An 18,628-nucleotide genomic window follows, 5' to 3' on the forward strand; every position below is an offset into this window, starting at 1 on the left:
CTGTGAGGAGCGTGCTTACCTGTCTGTGACCTGCTGTTCACATGTTAGATCAGTGTTACTCACTCCTTTATTCCTCTCTTTGAATGCTGCTCACTTTAACTTCCATGCCAGTAACCCAGTGATTTCTACTCCATGTTTGTATTGAGAAATATTCACAGTTATTTTTGTAAGCGCGTGCGTGTGTGTGTGTGTGTGTGTGTGTGTGTAGACTTGTCTGATTGCTGTCTCAGCATGGGAGACTGATGCACTGACTGTGAAGTTTGGGATTAGGAGAGTTTTTTGGCATCCTGCTAAAAGCACATTGGAATAACACAATTCAGGTTAATCTGTGAAATAAGAGGTGAATTTAGCTCAAATTGATTCTGCCAAGTAGGACACATTCCTGGATCGACAGCCAACTTCCAAGATTCTTCAATTCTTCAATTGTGCTCGGCTAAAAGTTCTGATCAGATATCAGCGCAGGTGAACAAAGGTAAACAAACAAAACTCTTCCCTGATTTAAACACAAAGGTAAAATAAATCCTATAAAAAACATCTCAATCCAAATTCAGGTTTTACGATAATTTGCATATTTTTCCTTAGTCATTTATTATGTATTCTGCATCTTTAATGGTGGCTAGGTGGGTTGCAATGTTTAATTTAAAGGTAACATATTGTGCAAAATACACTTCACCATGTTTCTCTAACTCTCATATGTGTCTCTAGTCTGTCTACAAACCCCCCAATGATCAAAAAGTCCATCCTCTCCATCTTTTGCCTGCTCCACTTTTCTAAAAATGTGTGCTCAAACAGGCTGTTTGGAGATTTTCCCTTTGTGACATCACAAAGGGCAGTAACCCCTCCCCCAGGTGGGTGACACTCCCACAGCTAGGTGTTTGATCTGCAGTGAGAGTAGTTGCCAGTGTAGTTTTTCCAGGAAATGACTTATCACGTAAACTAATGAAGTGTATGTCTAGTAATTGATTTGATTTTCTTCATTTGTACCAAATTCATTTTAGAAGCTTAGCGAAGCACAGCAGGATTCATAAGAGAGGGCTGTGATTGGTTTAATTGCAATGCAGGATTTTGATGCAGAAGCACATTCTGTTTGGATGAACGACATCCTGAGGTCACCTCAAGGAAGTGTGAGTCGGCATGGTTTCATCAATATTAGAATATTAGAGTATGTCATTGCAATAAATCCATAGATTGAACGCAGTTAAACTAAAACGCTGACACACAGCATTCTACAGATAGTGTACAACGATGAAAACATGACAGTCCTGCATGGTCTTTTTAAAACTCATCCACTGCAGGAGTCATGTTCTTGTCGTCAGACATCCAAGACATGCTCTAAAATACTGCATAATATCACCTATTAGAGACAATAATAGGGTGTAAAATGCAGGAAAGCAACTGATTTAAAAAAGCTGAAAGTGATGAGTGAATAATGACAAGCCGGAGGTCAAGAAGCTCCTCAAAGCCAAACATTCACAGTGTCTTTACCTCATATGCTTCTGAACTGTAAAACCTTTAAACATTCATAACTCCTACTTCAAGCTTTGGACTACACAAACTGTACCTGCAGCTGCGACATTGCTCCTGTGAGTATTTCTGCCTGAATGACGATGTACAGAAACATAATAAACGGACACTTAAATGAAACTTTTTGTTTCATGCTGATTTCTTTTACTTAAACAAGCTCAAGTTGAAATGATGAGGACAGTTGAAGTTTTCTGACTAAAGAATTGTATATATTATGTTCTTGTAGGTTTGTTTGAAGTGCTCTTTAGATTTGACAGCCGTGTGACGAGCCCTTCATACACACACTCTCTCTCTCTGTCTGTAGTGAGCACCTGGCAGGTTGCCATGTCAGGTGGGAACAAAAGGGAAGTGTTTGGGAGATCCCTTTTCCCTGCACTACGTTTTATCTCACCCTGCCAGAACATCCTGTCCATGCAGCCAACCAGCCTGCCTACTCTCAGAGTGCGTGACAAACTGAGATAAAAACTTCTGTAGATGATTACTGATACAGCTCTGTTCTCCTTACAATTAAAATCAAAATTAAATCTGGAGACTAAATAGTTCCAAGGAAGTCATGGGCAGAAGCGCTGTAATCTTCAGGAATCAGCAGAGGAAGTTTGAGCATCCTCTTTATTGCAAATAAAGGAGTCAAAGTAATCAACAAATACGACCTAAAAAGGACAAAAAAAAGGCTGACATTGTCATGGTTTATGTCCCAGACTCAGAGGGATAATGACTCAAGTTATAACAGCAGACACTATCAGCCTCCAGGGAGTGATTGCTTTTGTTATGTTTATCTTCTTACATTACAGGAAGCTGCAGGAGGAAGCAAGTATTCCTGTCTTAATCTGCAACATGCAACACTAAGAAAACGAGAATATCTGCTTGTAAAGTGGAGGATTATCGGAGTAATGTCATATCTTGCACAGTTAAGCATGTGCCCTGTATGAGGAGAAAGGCAGTGGTGGGATATGCCTGCTGAGAAAGATGAGATACCACATGCAGTAGTTGTAAGACTCATTCTACGTCTCTACAGCTTAGACCTGTCAGGACGGCATTAACAGATCAGCATAAATGTCTCTGGCTGATTATAAAACATGTACATGTGTACAGCTCGAACACACAGCAGGTTGTGTAACAGAGAGAGACATACCTGAGCTCAGGCTCTGAATGGAGGGACACTCACAGATCTGGGTGAATGTTGGCTGATGGTACAGATGTGATGTTCTCAGAGAAGGTCACTGACTGATAGGAGCTCAGGAATGAAAGGAACAATAGCTCTGAGATCTCAGTTGAATCTGAAGATACATCGAGACCAGGTCAAGTCTGCTCTGTGCAAAGGAGGCCGAGTTCAGGTGAGAACAGAACAGAATAAGAAAGACGAAAGGAAATCAGTAATTTACCCTCTAAAATCAGTTTATATATAACATTTAAACATCACCACTTGGTTTGCATAACACACAGACGTAAGATGTTCTCATTTTGGAGGCATTATATACGCAGACGACTGAGCGATGTCTTCCATCCTGGTCTCAGTGACTTCATCCACTTTTGAAGCTCAGTGATGGCGGTTGCCGTATTGAAAATGCTCTCAACCTCACCTTCAGTAGTTACAGGCAAAGAGGATGTGTTGAGGCGGGCCTTAAGCCTCCTGGCACACAGCTTCAACGCATCTGCTTGAAGTCAAATAAGCCATGCCCCTAATTATGCATAACTCTCACCCTTCATTAAAAAACAAAACAGATGAATAACAAGTATCCCCTGTACAGAGAGTGCTGATAAAAACATGAACTATGGGGCAGCTGAGGCTCAGCAGTTCAGTCGGTCGTCCCTCAAATGGAAGGTCAGGGGTTCGAACCCCAGCTTCTGCTGCTTTTTCATCTTTAAATAATGATTTGAAGAGCTGTGTTTGGATATTTCACTTTAAGAAAATGTACAAGGAGAGAATTATTAGACTGTATGAAGTTAGCAGTAAAGTGTGTTTTGTGTGTTTTCCCTCCTAATTTATGTGGACGTGAAGTCAAAGATTCTAAATTGTACGATTTGTTTTATGTTGCCATGGTACGGTAATTGGACAGACCAGATATTTTTTGTTTTCTTTTTGAGTAAGGGGCGGGAAAAATATGATTTATTCTTCTCCCTGCTCCTTTCCGAACATGGATTGGGATAAAATTTTGAAAAAAGGACGTTCACAGAAAATGTTGTGTGTTATGACATGTGCCAAAAAGGAAATGAAAACTCTTGGGCAAGACACTCAACCCCAAGTTGCTCCTTCTGCTTCATTGGCGGTGTATGAATGTGTATGAATGGAGTTAATACTGACAGTCCCTTTACATAGCAGCCCAAAAATAGGTGTGAAAGGGTATTTTGGTTGTCAAAACGGGAATTTTAACATAGGTGTGTATGTAACTACCAGGGATTTTAGAGCCAGTCCCGAGTGGACACTTAAGGAATTGCACTTTTTTGCACTCCTGCATAGTCTTCATTTTGGAACACCATCAGTTGCCGCTTGTAGCGAACATGTAATTCATGGGTAGCCACACCCCAAAAAGCACAACTTGTCCTTGTCATCAGTCTATCTCTAAATGGATCCATAATGTACTAATTGAAAATTGGGCTGTATTGATACAGACCTGAAAAGATTGGGACCATAAAGTATTTAGGAAAACATCTATTTGTACAAGTATTTTCCGGAAACAGGCTCCAAGGAATAAGGTTGGGAACCACTGGTCTTCTGTAAGCATCTGGTTTACTAAGAGATTGGAAACAGTGAGATCAGCTTAGATTCAAATTTAACTTCTAATGAATTAATTTGTTAAATATATTTAACAAAACCTGCAATTTGTCAGATTTCTGGCCAGCAGGAATTACATCCATTCATTACTCCCTTACATCCATTCAATCCCCGTTCAAAGTTGTTTTTATTCACTGCCTCTGAAAAGGTTAAACAAATAGAAAGTTTTATATATTTCAACAAAAATAGTTGTCCTCTACCTCTTATCCTAATCAGTGTAGCTAAGGTGGCCTTCGTCGCCACTAGTTCTTTGCCTTCAGCTTGGTGTTTCAGGGCCTTAACATGCAGCTGTACCTTTGCTAGGGACGTCCACAAGATGTTTTATGTCTTCTCAAGCTACTCTGCAAAACAAAACATACAAACTAGAGATCAGACAGGGATAGCCTGGTAAAAAGTAAAAGACTGAGGAGTCATTAAAACTGTCAGAGAATCTACCTGTCTGGACTTTTCAAGAGAGAAAGTCTGGAAGCCTTTGAATTCTTATGAAACACGGAGTCCTGTCTTTTGAGCCAGCATGTACAGATTAAAAGATTAGATGCAATCGTGCAGGAACATACTATACGATGCCTGTGCATAAATATAAAACATCCAAAGTCCCCTTCATGTTAAAGGAAAAAAAGCTGTCGTTGTGTGTGAGCCTGAGCTTCAGAGCACACAGGAGGGTTATAAAATCTGTTTTCATGGCTGTGTAAACAAACACCTGTGCTCATTACGGAGGCTCTCATTTATAGTGGATCTGGCATGGAGAGAAATGCGGAGACATGACTCGACTGGAGGCAGGTTGGCCTGAATCAGACGCGGAAACAAATTCTCTGCTTTGGCACAAAATGTTCAGTGTGGGGGAAAAACCTCGACAACCGCTGATCGTCATGCAGGAGCCTGCTTGATAAATATTTGCTGATTAAGATCTATATATTTTATAACAATTTTTTTTAATAGTAAGTTACAGCTTATATAAAGTAATTGCAGAGGCTATTCCTCATAAACAGCTATCAAACTAACGAGCACACAAACAAGACAAATGACAAACTGTTTCACAGATTTAATGATAGAGTCCTGTACCATTCATCATTCAGTGCACACCGCCTGTCATAAACCATACAGTACCGTCTCTTTGTAGTGCGTCAGGTGTGATATAACTTTGAGGGTTATTGAACTTACTTTGGCTTGTTTGAATCAAATCAAAAACATTCGTTATGCTGGAAGACAAATCTGTAAAGTGACAAATAAGAAGTTCTTGTAGTTTTTACCCATTTTTAACAATAAAAATTAAGTTAAAGGATCTAAATCAAAAAGAAATCCCAAGAGTAAAGAAGCTAAAATCTCACTTTTCATACAACAAGATTTAACTAGATTCAGTGAACACAACTTGAACATAATCAGGAATGCATTTGAATAAAATGAATTATTTTGAGCATTATTTTTTTTAAGTATGATGAGATCATATTTAAAGGACACATGTGATATTGTACACATAAATAGAGCAGAAATCATTTATCCTGTGTAAATGTCTCTCTGAGTCATGACTGTCTACAATGAGTGAGAAGCTCGAGTCCAGTCAGCTGTGTTGTTGTCAGAGCCGTGTTTACATCATGTTTATATGGATGGGACGTCCTTGTGTATAAAGCTGTTTTAGTCAAGGACTAGAGAAAAGAAGAAGAACATACTCACTGCTTATTTGGATGTCATGTAAGTGTATTTAGATTACAGTCATTCTGTGACATATAACATATAGCTTAACCAAAGTGTGCTAACATTAGCCTGCTAACACAACAACCCAGCTCGAGACAAGGACAATTTTGTCTGCAGCTTGCGCTGAATGGTGCTTAATTATGTTGCGTTCTAATTGATAACTCCTTCATGTGAACACGAGTGGAGAGAGGTTGGAGGTGTGTGAGAGCGGAGGCTTCAGTATAGCGGCGGTTACCAAGGTGTGACCAAACAGCAGTTTGTTTTGGTTTCATGCTGGTGCTAAAGGGCGACATCTACTGAATCCAAAAAGCCGTATATTCTTCCTTTAAGATGCATTACTGTTGGAATGTAGAATATGAGACTTTAACATGATCTGCAGCCTCTGCTTTAAACTCATCATTGTTTTACTGCAGAGCGATCGGCTTAACTCTCCATGACACAGAGAAATGATGACATGATATTTGTTCTTTGGAGTAATAAGGAAGTCCAATCATGATTTTTTTACTAGAAGAGTTTAGCCCCCATGGTCTCAATCTTTTTGTTTTGAAACTCCAGTAAATCTTGAATTAAACCTGATCAGGTATAACAGTTGATATACACACAGCGTACCAGAAGCTTTCTTTGCACATTACAGTTTTTAAAGGTATCTTTAACAGTTTGATTGGTGTGACCCTGGAAAAAGTCCTCATGATACATGTAATGTTTGTAGTAATACACCTCTTAATAAAACTGACTTTAAATTTCACAGATAAAAAAACAATTAAAGACGCAAAATTGTGAGAGTCAGAGCTCGATATAAATCTCTAAAAATGTATTGCCGTTTTCGAACATAAAACCTGGCATCCCGTGGATACACTTCAGTATCAGCACTGCAATTACGACTCCACGCCGACTGTTTCCTGCCAGCCCTCGAGTAAAAGTAAAGTGAGTGTATCCTGCAAACGACACACGACCGGTGCGATCGTCATGCACAGAAGGAAGCTGCCATGTCTGTTCTGCTCCATTTTACCGTTGACACGCAGCAGTGATTTAAACTGGCAAAACTGTCATTAAAGGGTCAGGCTGTCGCTTCGTCCACCATCTTTGATTGATGAAGATCTTTTTTAAATCATGTCAACTGAGAGGGAAAATCTCCCGCTGCGAAGGACATGTGTCAAAGACCATCTCGGGTCAGGCTGTCCTGAAGTATTCTAGCTTTTGTAAATGTAGTCAGGGAGCGCTGACGTTGTTCTGACTGAAGGCAAGGTGAAGAGGTCGCTCTGAGGTCAGGGCATTCTTACATCCGTGTTTGGGTGCACCATTGTCTGATGATATTTTTTGTTATTGCCTCTTAAATGTTTCTCTGGAGACGTAACAAAAAAAAGAAAAAAGGAAACAGGACGGAAGAGGAAGAACAGAGAGTCCTGTGGGTCACCTTAAGAGTGTCACGTTTTTGTTTTCACGGTATCCTGGAGACACACTTTAGTGTCAGCACAGCCACCTGAGAGGCTGTCTGCTACACGCTGCTGCTGCTGCACACAGCCACTGAGAATATACAAACCTGCTAGATATAGAAGCTACGATCAGAAGTTGTTTACTATAACCTATGATTATTCCAGTTTCACTTACTTGATTAGATTAGAGAGGGAAAACCTATTAGCTATCCGATTTTATACAACCAGACAAGAAAGGTTTGTTTTTAAAATATCAAAAAGAAAAACAGAAAAAAAAGAAAACAAGTTCTGATTTAAAACCACAGAGGACGGGTCTGAATGTGGTAACATCAACACTCACAGCACCCTCCACTCACAGAGTGAATCATCATGATGGCTTCTGAATAAACACTACAAACAAATGCTCACACACATTCATGCTATCAGCAGCATATGGAAAATACGTCGCCTGCTGCTGAGGTCACACTCCCAAAGCCGGGCAGAGGACATCCAGCTCCTTTTGTGCCTCTTCATTCTGAGGAACAAAAAACATTTTCATATGAAAATCCTTACTGAGAAAGAGAGCGAGTCAGATATGAGTGCAGTAATGGATCAGGACAGGGAGAAGGTCGAACCTCTTTGGACTCAGCTTTCATTGAACTTGCAGCTTCACACATCTTCCTCGCTCTCTCCCTCTGCCCGAGGTCTTTGTAGCACTGTCAAACACAAGGACAAACAACAGTCAGAGTACTGCAACAACAGCACAGCGTGGTCTCAAAACATGTGGTACTGACCTTTGCAAGAAACACAAAGTTTAATTTGGAATATCCCGGATGGATCTCCTCGACCTGAGTAAAAAACAGACTTTATTTCAGCTTTAAAAGACATTTATTGTGGTTAGTGTGCGGCCTTGAGTCTTGTAGGCGGGTGGCCCAGGTTTGAATTCGACCTGTGGCTCCATTCGTGCATGTCTTTCCTCACACTTTCTATTTTTTTGGGGGGCTTTTATGCCTTTATTTTGAGACAGGACAGCGGATAGTCAGAAATCAGGGAGAGAGAGAGTGGGGAATGACATGCAGGAAAGGAGCCACAGGTCGAATTCGAACCTGGGCTGTCCGCTTGGAGGACTACAGCCTCTGTACATGGGGCGCACACACTAACCACTAGGCTATTGCGCCCCCTCTCTCCACGATTTCTGACTCTACCCACTGTCCTATCTCTACAATCACACAAACATTTATTGTGTTGAAGCAAACTCATGATGGAAGTTGCCATGGTAACTTAGCGACTAGTACAAATTGAAATGCCTGACATATGACAATCACATCCACATCTCAAAGGTTTTAATTTAGAAAACATTTTTATTACTGCATCACCATCCCTGAAAGGTTGTATTGCATGGTAAGGCTAGAGAGGGGGGGGGGGCTTTCTGACTGGTTACACGGCCCTAGTATACGTATCTAATGGCTAGATAAACAAGCGTTAAAGCCTGGAGACCCACTCAAACACAGTTTTTATGACTGGGGTGACCTGTATAATGCTGGAGGACTTGTGTAACTACTGATTTTTAACAGCTTGAAATGCCAGGGACCCGCCGGTTGGAGGCTCGGGATCTGTAGGTCAGAGGCCTCTGGACGGTATAATAACTGATTCAAGGAACTCAAGGATTGTTCAAAAACTGGTTAGAATCTGGGGGTCCTGTATTTCTGCTGGTTGGAGGCCAGCCATCCTGTGCAAACAAGAATTAGAAGCTGGGGACCTGTATAATACCTGGTTCAAGGCAAAGGAACCTGTATAAACACTGATAAGACATGAGGGAACCAGTGACCCGTTAGACGCTGGAGACCAGTACAGCCATTGGTTTGTGGCGGGGGTGACCTACAGAACCATTGCTGAGAGGACCAGTGCCTTTACTACTGGTTAAAGAGGCATTACCTGATCCTGATCACCTGATAACCTGGATGTATTTGTTACAGCTACACAGCCGCCCTCCCCCAGGTCACCAGCAACAAGTTGTAACATGGACCACTTCAATCAAAGTAGACGGATGACAAACATAAGACATGAAGAAAGGGCATGCACAGAAACACTGGCCAGAAGAGACATTCATTCCTGCGCTATACAAACATGTGGATTGTGGAATCACAGATTAAGCCTCTCCAAATATTGAGCGTTTGCTCTTTGAAAACGGGGAACATGAGCGACCTGCAGACATGTTGCAAGTGAGCGCTAGACAAACATGTTTTATTAATCAGGGCAGCTCAGGAGAGAGTATGCCATCATTTTAACAACAGGATCGTAAAAACACGAATGATCCATGGGATATTTCACCTTACTTTCACTTACTTAAGTTCACCGGACACACACACACACACTGAGTGAAAGCATTTCTAAAGGTGCAATTTTAGAAGCCATTAGCTAACGTCTGAAACAACAACACAGTCTCTGTGAGTGATGGCCAACTTTTCAGAGCTTCAGAGAGAAGCCAGCAGCTAGCAATAAATGACTTCTTGCAAAGAGTAATTTCTTCTTTGTATTGCTTTTGTTTACAGTCCAACTAAGACAAGTCTCATGTCTACTTGGACTGTTCAACTACAAACAGTCAAAGCCTGGAGAAACACGAGTGGAGGATACAACTTGGTCTACAAAAAAGACCAGAACAACAAACAGAAGTTCCACTATCAACATCTGGCCCCCGCCTACAGATTCTTAATGTGTATGCAGAACTTGTTGTAGGTATTACTAAGGGTGTCAGTGTACTTTTTTTATTTCTTACTTGTTGGATTGTCAGGATCTGAGACCCCCTTCCTTCACAGATAAACACAGTCCCCCAATGCAAGCTGAACTTTTCACTTGAACCAACGTTTGAATCATGATTCTTCGGGTTGTGTGAGTGATGTAATGGCGTCATCTTCTTTTTTTTCCTTCATGTTTTTTATGCAGATCTTCTTGTGCAATATGTTGTTTGTGGTTTACATCTGTAAGTGCTTCTTTGTTTACATGTTGTTTGTTTCTAATGCCTTGTATATTTTATCGTATCTTCACAGGCAAGGCACATTTTTTTTGTATGGCACTTTTCAGCAACAAGGTAATTAAAAGCATCACAACAAAGGAGAAAAGAAACACAATCAAAGAGGAACATTTTGTATCATATTGTATCCAGTTTTTTTGGCTGTTTTTGCCTTCATTATTTAGGACAGCTGAAGAGCGACAGGAAATGTTGGGAATGGAGAGTGGGGGATGACATGGAGTAGGGCCGAGGTCAGATCCAAACCCACTGCCAAAAAACTCAGTTACTGTCTAAAACCAAAAGTCCCCCACCCTAACCTTCATCTCTGCAGTGTATTTTTCTGTGTGTGAAGGAGAGAAAATATGCAGGATTTCATCTGAGTCCTCACAGCTACTTTGATCACTCGTTAAAGGTAGAATGGTGGGTCTCACCTCCTTCTCCCTTTGATTTCAGGCTTTTATGGTCCTTTGAATGTGGTGTGAAACCACTAGAAACACTATTAATTCAGACATTTACGACACGTTGTTAGAACTACTTTGTTTTAGCATACCTGAGGTGTGAAACATGTAAACACAGTGCTCCACGTAATGATTGAATCAAAGTACCTTTAGAAAGTTCTTCAGGGCATCTTCAATGGTAGCACTTGGGGGCTCTCCAAATAATGTTGCAGCCACTTTCCTCTCAATCCATGATAACTGAGCCACCTGCATAATAAACACCTCAAGTTAAATAACAAATCTGCATATTACTTAACATGTGGTTGAAAAGCAGTAACACATTTGTCTCTTTTTAAAGTATTAAGGCAGTTTCACACTCTTCATTATGTGTAGTTACATCACTGCGACAACTCTTTATCCACTAAAGCAATCAAACGAAGCGACATTTCCCCTGTTTGAAAAAATCTTAGAAAGGGATCAACAATCTTAAGCTTCTTAAAGATGAAACAAATACTTCAAGTTGCAGTTCAACTGTCAGTACTTTTATATATCAGCGTGTCCACAGACTAATGATTTCTGGATTAGTACAGCAGTTGCTGGTTCAAGCCACAATGCTGTGTTTAGGAACCAAATGAATTACTTGCTTTATATCAACCAATGGACCAATAGCATCTATTGGTCTAAACACACTTTTATCGACCAGTCTGTCCTGATATTATTTCATTATGAATGCATCAGAAAAAGGTTGGAGTTTCATGGCGGTTACAATTAACATCTTCAACACTATAGTTTAGAGAAAGACTAACTAGGAATACAGAGGAGAAATCTTTCCTGCATATTATCCCATATGCTCTTTTGTAAAGCATCTTGAGAGAACACTTTTGATTGGTTGATTGGTTTGATTGATAACTATAGCAATGAGACTTCATCATAAAAGTTTTACAAGCACATGGTTGCATAATTGTATAAAACTGTATAAACCATGGACAAAGTGTCAGTCAACCATTGGTTTCTGAAAAGGGGTTTTGAAGCAAAATGATGGCGGTCGCCATATTGGAGAAGTTATCTCCACATTACTTTCAGCCAATCTAGTATCAGCTACACTGACTTCACGTTTAAGTCAAATTAGCTGTGCCCAAAATCGTACAAATTTATGCTCAATTTTTAGCCTTAATGTACTCAAAATAGATAAGTTATATAACAACTTAAACAATCAAAAAAGAAATGAACTACAGAGAACAAAACTGTTTTGTTTTTGAAGCAGGCTGTTAATATATTTATCCCTGTGGTGAAAATGAGCGTAATAATTTTTTATAACAGACACTTTTGCAAATAACTTTTTCATAAAATTTTCATCACAAGAGGTAGCAGCTTGAAAGTGAGTTGTCTGTTAGGGATAATACCAACAGCATCATTGCTATGATTTTGAATGTATCAGAACAACCAGCAGGAACACTATCCCTCTCTGTTTGTGCATTTACACTGGCTAGCATCAAAGAGGAGCTAACCAGATACATGTAACCTCTTATTCTTAGTCTGCAGTTACCTTGACACTTTGGTCCTCTGAAGTGTGACTATGTCATTTAAATGTATTTAGTTGGCATTGGACTGGCTAGTAGCAGCTAACTAGCTACCAAAATGTATTCAATCATTCATGTGTTACAAACAAGGCTACCATGGCAGGAAGGAATGAATCCTAAATGTAGAGTGAATAGATTTTTTCTGGCCGTTTAAAACCAGAATTTATCTCAGCCTGTTCTCATCTCAACTCATTGTTTGTTTGTCAATTTTAGGGGCAGTCCTACTATGTTTAACTTTCTTAAATTCCCCTAAGTTCTTGCTAAGGCGTGCTGGTGCTATGATATATATATATATATATATATATATATATATATATATATATGCAAAGGGTTTTCCACCTGTACAAAAAATGTAAAAGAATGTAAATGGCCAACAGGGTGTCTCATGCACAGCCTATACTTCCTCAGGTGTACACGGTTGCAGGAACATACTTTTCAGGCACACTGAAAATATCTTTAGTGTATTTTATTGTGAGATAATAACTGGTTTTGCCTGTTCCAGACAAACCTGAGGACACTACAGGCCAAACGCGTTATTCGCTCCCAATAAAATACAGTTATTGGGATTTAGTTATTTTCAGTGTGCCACAGAGTTTTGTAAAATAAAAAAATACTTAATGGGTATTAATTTCCTAAAAAATCTATACATTGTTCTACTTGTGTTCCAGAAAGACACATGCTCCTGACTATGAGTGTCCCTGTATATTCATGACCACAGGTAGCCTGCACACGGAGACTTTCCAGAGGAGATGATTATGGCCAGGAGAGTCTGGGTCAAACATGTAATGTTCCTGCCTCGCACCATTCATCAAAGCAGCATCTAATTGCAGGTGTAGCATTGCTTTGGCGTCATTGCAGAAACAGAACCGCTGGCTGAATACAAACAGTAGATCATTGTTAGACATGAACGCACCACAGACAGCCCATAAAAACTCAATCCCTGGAAAGATCAGGTGTTACTGCTGCACTAAATGTGCACAGTCTCTGACTTCTCCTCTGCTGCCAGCGTAGGTGAGTGTTATAAAACTTAATCTGAGCACTTTCTGTAATAGCTTCCTTCCTTTCTTACAAGGACTCCGGTTCACAAAAAAACTCCAGATATGATGGAGTACGTTTCTAAAAAGGCACACTTTTCTTTTCAAAAACACCAGTCGTGATCAATCCAGCCATGCACTGCGGGAGCGTGAACCCGACAGAAACAGGATGAAAATATCTGCCTGTCCCGATCTGATTTAAAGCTAACAATGGCTGGTGTTAACCTCCCGTTGCGACTTCTGCGAATATCACAGGGGGAAAAACAAACCTTGGGGAAAGCTAAACAGTAGGAATGAATGAGAGGAAACTGTGGGTGGGTTAGCAGACGTGTCAGCCTCCATAAATGTACTGTTTGTCTATGCAGGGTGAGATTGTAGAGATATCACATACGGCGTAGCACCAGCGGCCCAGCAGGTAGTAGGACAGGGGGTCCTGTGGCTTCAGCTCGATTGCTTTATCCAGATGATCCTGAGGCAGACAGACAGACAGGGAGAAGATTTTCACTGTTGATTCATGACACGGCTGCTGTTTCCCCTGCCTTCTGTTCTGACCTGATCTGTCCTGCTTCACCAACCCACAACTATTTCACAAACACCTCTCACACACGCAATCTCACCCAGCGACCACACACTTGCGGCTGTCACACACACACACACGCCCTCGTTCTTTTCCATTCTCCCTCGCACTGATTCAGGTTTTTTTTTTCTTTCATATATTCCCACTCCGGCAGTCTATCTCTGTCTCTTTCACCTGTCGGAAGCTTTGCAGGTACACAGTGTTTGGGGGGGAGCCGCTGACAGAAGATGAAATAATACGTGCTGTTGTTCCACTCTCTACCTTATGCAACTGATGGGCTTGTAGGAGTGGTTTAGAGGCTTAAGTGATATGTGGGGCTTGAAGTGTTCATGGGAAAAGCTCTGAATACTGTACGTAAATATATACGCAGGATACACACAATGCAAGGAGCCACACATTTTAGAAATGTTCCCAGACACAACAAGCACTTACCTTAAAGATGTAGCCGTTCTTGATCTTGTTCTGCACTGTGTCGTATTCGGCCATGATCCCACACATGATGGCATACCTGTGAACACACAATATCGTGTTAATCAGAAGTCTACAACTAACACTTCTTGACCAACCCTTTATAGATTTTAATTGGTTTTGTGCAGAAATAAAAAAAGAGTTAAGTTATTAAAAGGGAATATTGTTTAAATCTGACTTCACGTTGCCCAAAATGAAAACGTTTTCTTGTTCCCTGCTGTCGCGTGACAAACTCTATAACTAGCTGTTTACATCTTTTTTTCAAGAGTACATCTGAAAAAAATATCCAAGTTGAAACTGGTCAGAAAAGCTAATAAATGAAAAAAGAAAGAAACCAAAAAATATAAATTGCGATATTTTATAAACAGTAAATGTGATCAACCACAGCCATGGTTCTTTAAATGTGACACAGACAGAGTGGCATGGAGTACACTTTGTAGTTTTCCAAGATTTCTAAATGTGACTGCAGAGTTGTTGAGTGTCTCACTGTTAGGAGATATCGTGAATGCTCTGGAAAGCCGCCCGGTTCTCTTTTTCATGCTGTCACTGCAGTTAGCTTACCAAAAATATGGCTAATTGAGGATGCAATACTTGCTGTGTTTGTTTTTTGTCTTTGCAATGTTTTCTGCAAAATTGAACACCTCACCATTGACGCCTTAGTGTGCCTCCGCCCTTGACGTGTTTTAGATAGTGTTTTTCCTCATTGAGAGTGAAAATGTTGATTTCCATAGAAAAAATGATTTACAACTCTAGCTCAAGCTGTTACAATTAACAAATATGTTCTCAGCTTGGGTTTAATTCAAACAGCCAACCTCCAGTGTTGAAAAATGAAGCCAATGCGAAATTGCAACATCCTGCAGTTCCTCGACTGTCCGCTGGAGGCTGGCTTTAGGAACACCGGAAGTCACAGATGACTGGCAAAAAAGCTGTTTTTACAGCATAAATAAACATGTTTACAGCCTGGTAAAAAAAACAAAATAGGTCTGAGTAGTTATTGTCGTCATGGGCACACACTGTACGGGGGGTGAATTTATTTAAACCACTCCCATTTGATTTTGAGAATGATACGTGTTATCCATAGTTAGGCGAGGCTGACATGATTGACAGGTGGAAGCGATGTAACGGTTCATCAAGAGGCTTAAAACCCGCCTCAGCTCCAGCTCTCAGCCTGTCGTTAGGTTGACTGAAAGTTAGGCTGAGACAGGATTTCCAACATGGCGGTTGCTGCTGATGAGCCTCCAGAGCCCCCTGCAGGAACAGATGTCTGACGTCACTCAGGCTTCGTCCATTAATATCTACGGTCTATGGTTTAATTCCTCAGAATAATTGTTACTTTTTAAATACTATTAATGTTTATGATAGCAGGCAAATGAAGGCTGTTTGACTGAGCATGTGGAGGAAACATTTTCTGAGTTGCAGAGCTAGAAGTTAAAGTTTGGCTGGTTATTTCGACTCTCCTCTTGTGAAGTTCCATGCAGGAGGGATGCAGAAACACACCACCTCTTCTCTGGGTCACTAACGATGAGAAACCAAAGGAGATCTGAAAAATACCAACACTCAACCTTCTTTATGGAGACTCCTCATTAGACAACATCAGCAGAGATAAGCTGCTTCACCTTCCTCCCTCACTCTCTAATTAAAACACTGACTCGGACCAGTGGGCAGGTGGAGGGGAAACAAAGAGCGGTTTCAGCTTTGGGATCTGTAAGTCAGCGTGACGCTGTGGGTTTGGAGAGGAGAGGGACGAGCTGATCAAAGACTTCTCACCGCAAGGCTGCTTTAATCCTGCTGGTACTCTGTCAAACATCACTGAGCGACATAAACACCTTTTCATACGAAGGATCGGCGGGTCCAAAGGTCCTCTGACAGTGTTGTCTGCTAATGGTAGATGGAATCTGGAAATGTGTGTGTACTGAGGTGTCTGATATGTGTGAATTGAGTTTTTAACAGAGCATGATTGGGCAGTGGGCTACTGTTCTCTGTAGAGACTGTCTGGAGTTAGATCAGGGGCAGCATGCCAACAGATTACAATACGAAGAAAACAAAAAACAAAAGAAGTGTTAGAAGTACAGAGCTGTGGCAAAATGCTAATTTTAACAACATGATAAGAGGTGGTTTCTGAATAAGACAGGTGCAGGTACAACAATCTTTGTCACAGGCATGTCGGACTAGACCCCAATGAGTCCTTCACACAAGCACAAAGCTCTCCGCGACTTCCTGAAGCTTTCTGGCTGAGCTCCATGTGTGAACGCAAACAGCTGATTTTTTCACTTGGACCTCACACACATTTTCCCTGCCAGTTGCCTGGTACATTTTCGGTGTGAAATCGGGTTGAGCTGATGTGAGAACCTAACAGGAAATTCACATCAAGCAAGTTGGAGAGAGTAATGGTTATATCCTGTGACTGGCACACGACAATGGACTGTATGCACACGGCTGGTGTTATCTCCATGCACGGAATGAAACTGCTTCACTGATTTTTACAGAAATTGTCATCCTAGTTGCTCTGCTGTCCAACATGGGAAAGCCTCCCTCTAAGAGTTGCACATTTGAACAAGCATGTCAGGAAGAATTTGGGTGCACCCTGACTGATATTTTCAGTATAGAGAGCATGTGTGAAAACGGCTCAAGTAATCTTCAAAAAATAAAAAAAGAGAACATGATTCAGGAGGTTGCAATTTGGTGAAGCATCATGCAAACATGTATCTTTGTACCAACTATCATCACTTCTACTTAGCGTGGGCGGTGAAGGAAATTAACAGCGATAGAGAAGCGCTAACCACATAATTCCTAAGTGCCCTGCATTTTCTCTGCAATGCAAACAAAGGCAGAAAAAATGTGTGTTACTGTAACCAAAAAGACGTGTTTATTTTCCTAAGGTAGCACAGGGTGCGGCCACGCTGCCGCTGGTTGGCGCCCGATGAGAGAAGAGCTCCACAACATCACAGGATCAGAGATGCTATCTGTCGGTGTGGTGCTGCCTGGCTTCCAATGAAAACACACTGCTGGATGTAAAGGCTTTGAGCAATCTATCAGCAGAGACTTAAACTGTACGAGGAGGAAAAGGAGCCAGGACACCGGTGGTTTGTGCTTCTCCACCACATCTTGATGCAGATTTGAAGAAGAAAAACAAGGATAACGGTCTGGTTGCATGACAGAATTTCAATGCAGGAAGAAACTATTAGCACCAGTGTGTCAAAACAGATCAGTGAGACTAAACTGAAATATCAACAACTTTCAGAAGGACAACCATAAAATCTGGTTCAGGTATTTCCTTCACGTTTTGCACCATTATTGGGTCAAACTGATAATAAAATTAGCCTCTGCTCCTGCAAACAGACGGGTAAATGCTGTTTCATACAACAATCCCAGATAGCTTTCTCTCTTAGTAGATACAAGCTGTTTTCAGATACTGTATCATAATTTCAGGAGGACTGCATAAAATACATTTAAATCTACCAATCTTGATTTGATGGAAACAAAGAGTGCTAGCTTCTGTCGAGTCCAGAAAATTACCCATAATGCTCTTTGAACTCAACAAGTCAATAGCCAAAGCAGCCTTTCTTCAGGAGCATTGCTAAACAGAACGTCATTCCTGTCTGTCTATAACATGCTGTAATGTGCTGATGTGATTAAATGTAATAAATCTTACTGGTGGTTAGATGAGGAGTGTGACTTGAGTAGCATACCAGAGGGAAACGGTAATCATGATCCAGATCCAGCATTGCAGGTGAGGGCTGTGGGAAGGATTTCTCAATATCCAGGCTGCCGCAAAAACATTTTAATTTTTTTTTTTATCACTCTGTGCCTGGTTAGTGGACCAGAATGCAACAGTGCTGGCTCATCTCTGCACCTGGACTGTGGGAGGATTTATTTGTGGTTATATAAAAGCTCATCTCCTGTCTCCTCCGTGGATATTTTCTTTTAAATAAACAACTGAAAGATCAGACTTTTTGTTTTCGGTGTTGTGTAACAGATCTTTTGTCATTGTGCGAAACAGCAGCAGGCCTTCAGTGGAGAGGCCGGGACAGGTAAGGCGAGCGAGCGTATAAGAAGCCAGGATGTGAAGGTGTAGGGAGGTGTGTCAAGCCTCAGGGGCCAACCAGCTCTTATTTTATCTT

At 40.9% G+C, this 18,628-nt stretch overlaps 2 protein-coding genes across 5 annotated transcripts in view; one reads left to right on the plus strand and one right to left on the minus strand.

The window, feature by feature from the left end:
- Positions 1–1,644, plus strand: part of cyp1b1 (cytochrome P450, family 1, subfamily B, polypeptide 1) — a 7,244-nt gene extending 5,600 nt beyond the window's left edge. The window contains exon 3 of the mRNA XM_020651989.3: positions 1–1,644. This exon is cut by the window's left edge and continues 1,321 nt beyond it. The gene's annotated coding sequence lies outside the window, so the exon portion shown is untranslated.
- A 3,680-nt stretch (positions 1,645–5,324) lies between these two features.
- Positions 5,325–18,628, minus strand: part of LOC109997501 (regulator of microtubule dynamics protein 2) — a 41,297-nt gene continuing 27,993 nt past the window's right edge. For all 4 annotated transcript variants that reach the window (XM_020652002.3, XM_020652000.3, XM_020651999.3 and 1 more), the window contains 6 exons: positions 14,472–14,547; positions 13,854–13,931; positions 11,017–11,115; positions 8,196–8,249; positions 8,037–8,117; positions 5,325–7,936 (listed from right to left, as the gene is read on the minus strand). In XM_020652002.3, coding sequence (XP_020507658.2) covers positions 7,883–7,936; positions 8,037–8,117; positions 8,196–8,249; positions 11,017–11,115; positions 13,854–13,931; positions 14,472–14,547 — 442 coding nt within the window. In that variant the 3' untranslated portion in view covers positions 5,325–7,882. The remainder of the gene's footprint in view (positions 7,937–8,036; positions 8,118–8,195; positions 8,250–11,016; positions 11,116–13,853; positions 13,932–14,471; positions 14,548–18,628) is intronic.

This window comes from Labrus bergylta, chromosome 10 (genome assembly GCF_963930695.1).
Source record: "Labrus bergylta chromosome 10, fLabBer1.1, whole genome shotgun sequence".
Taxonomy (NCBI): domain Eukaryota; kingdom Metazoa; phylum Chordata; class Actinopteri; order Labriformes; family Labridae; genus Labrus; species Labrus bergylta.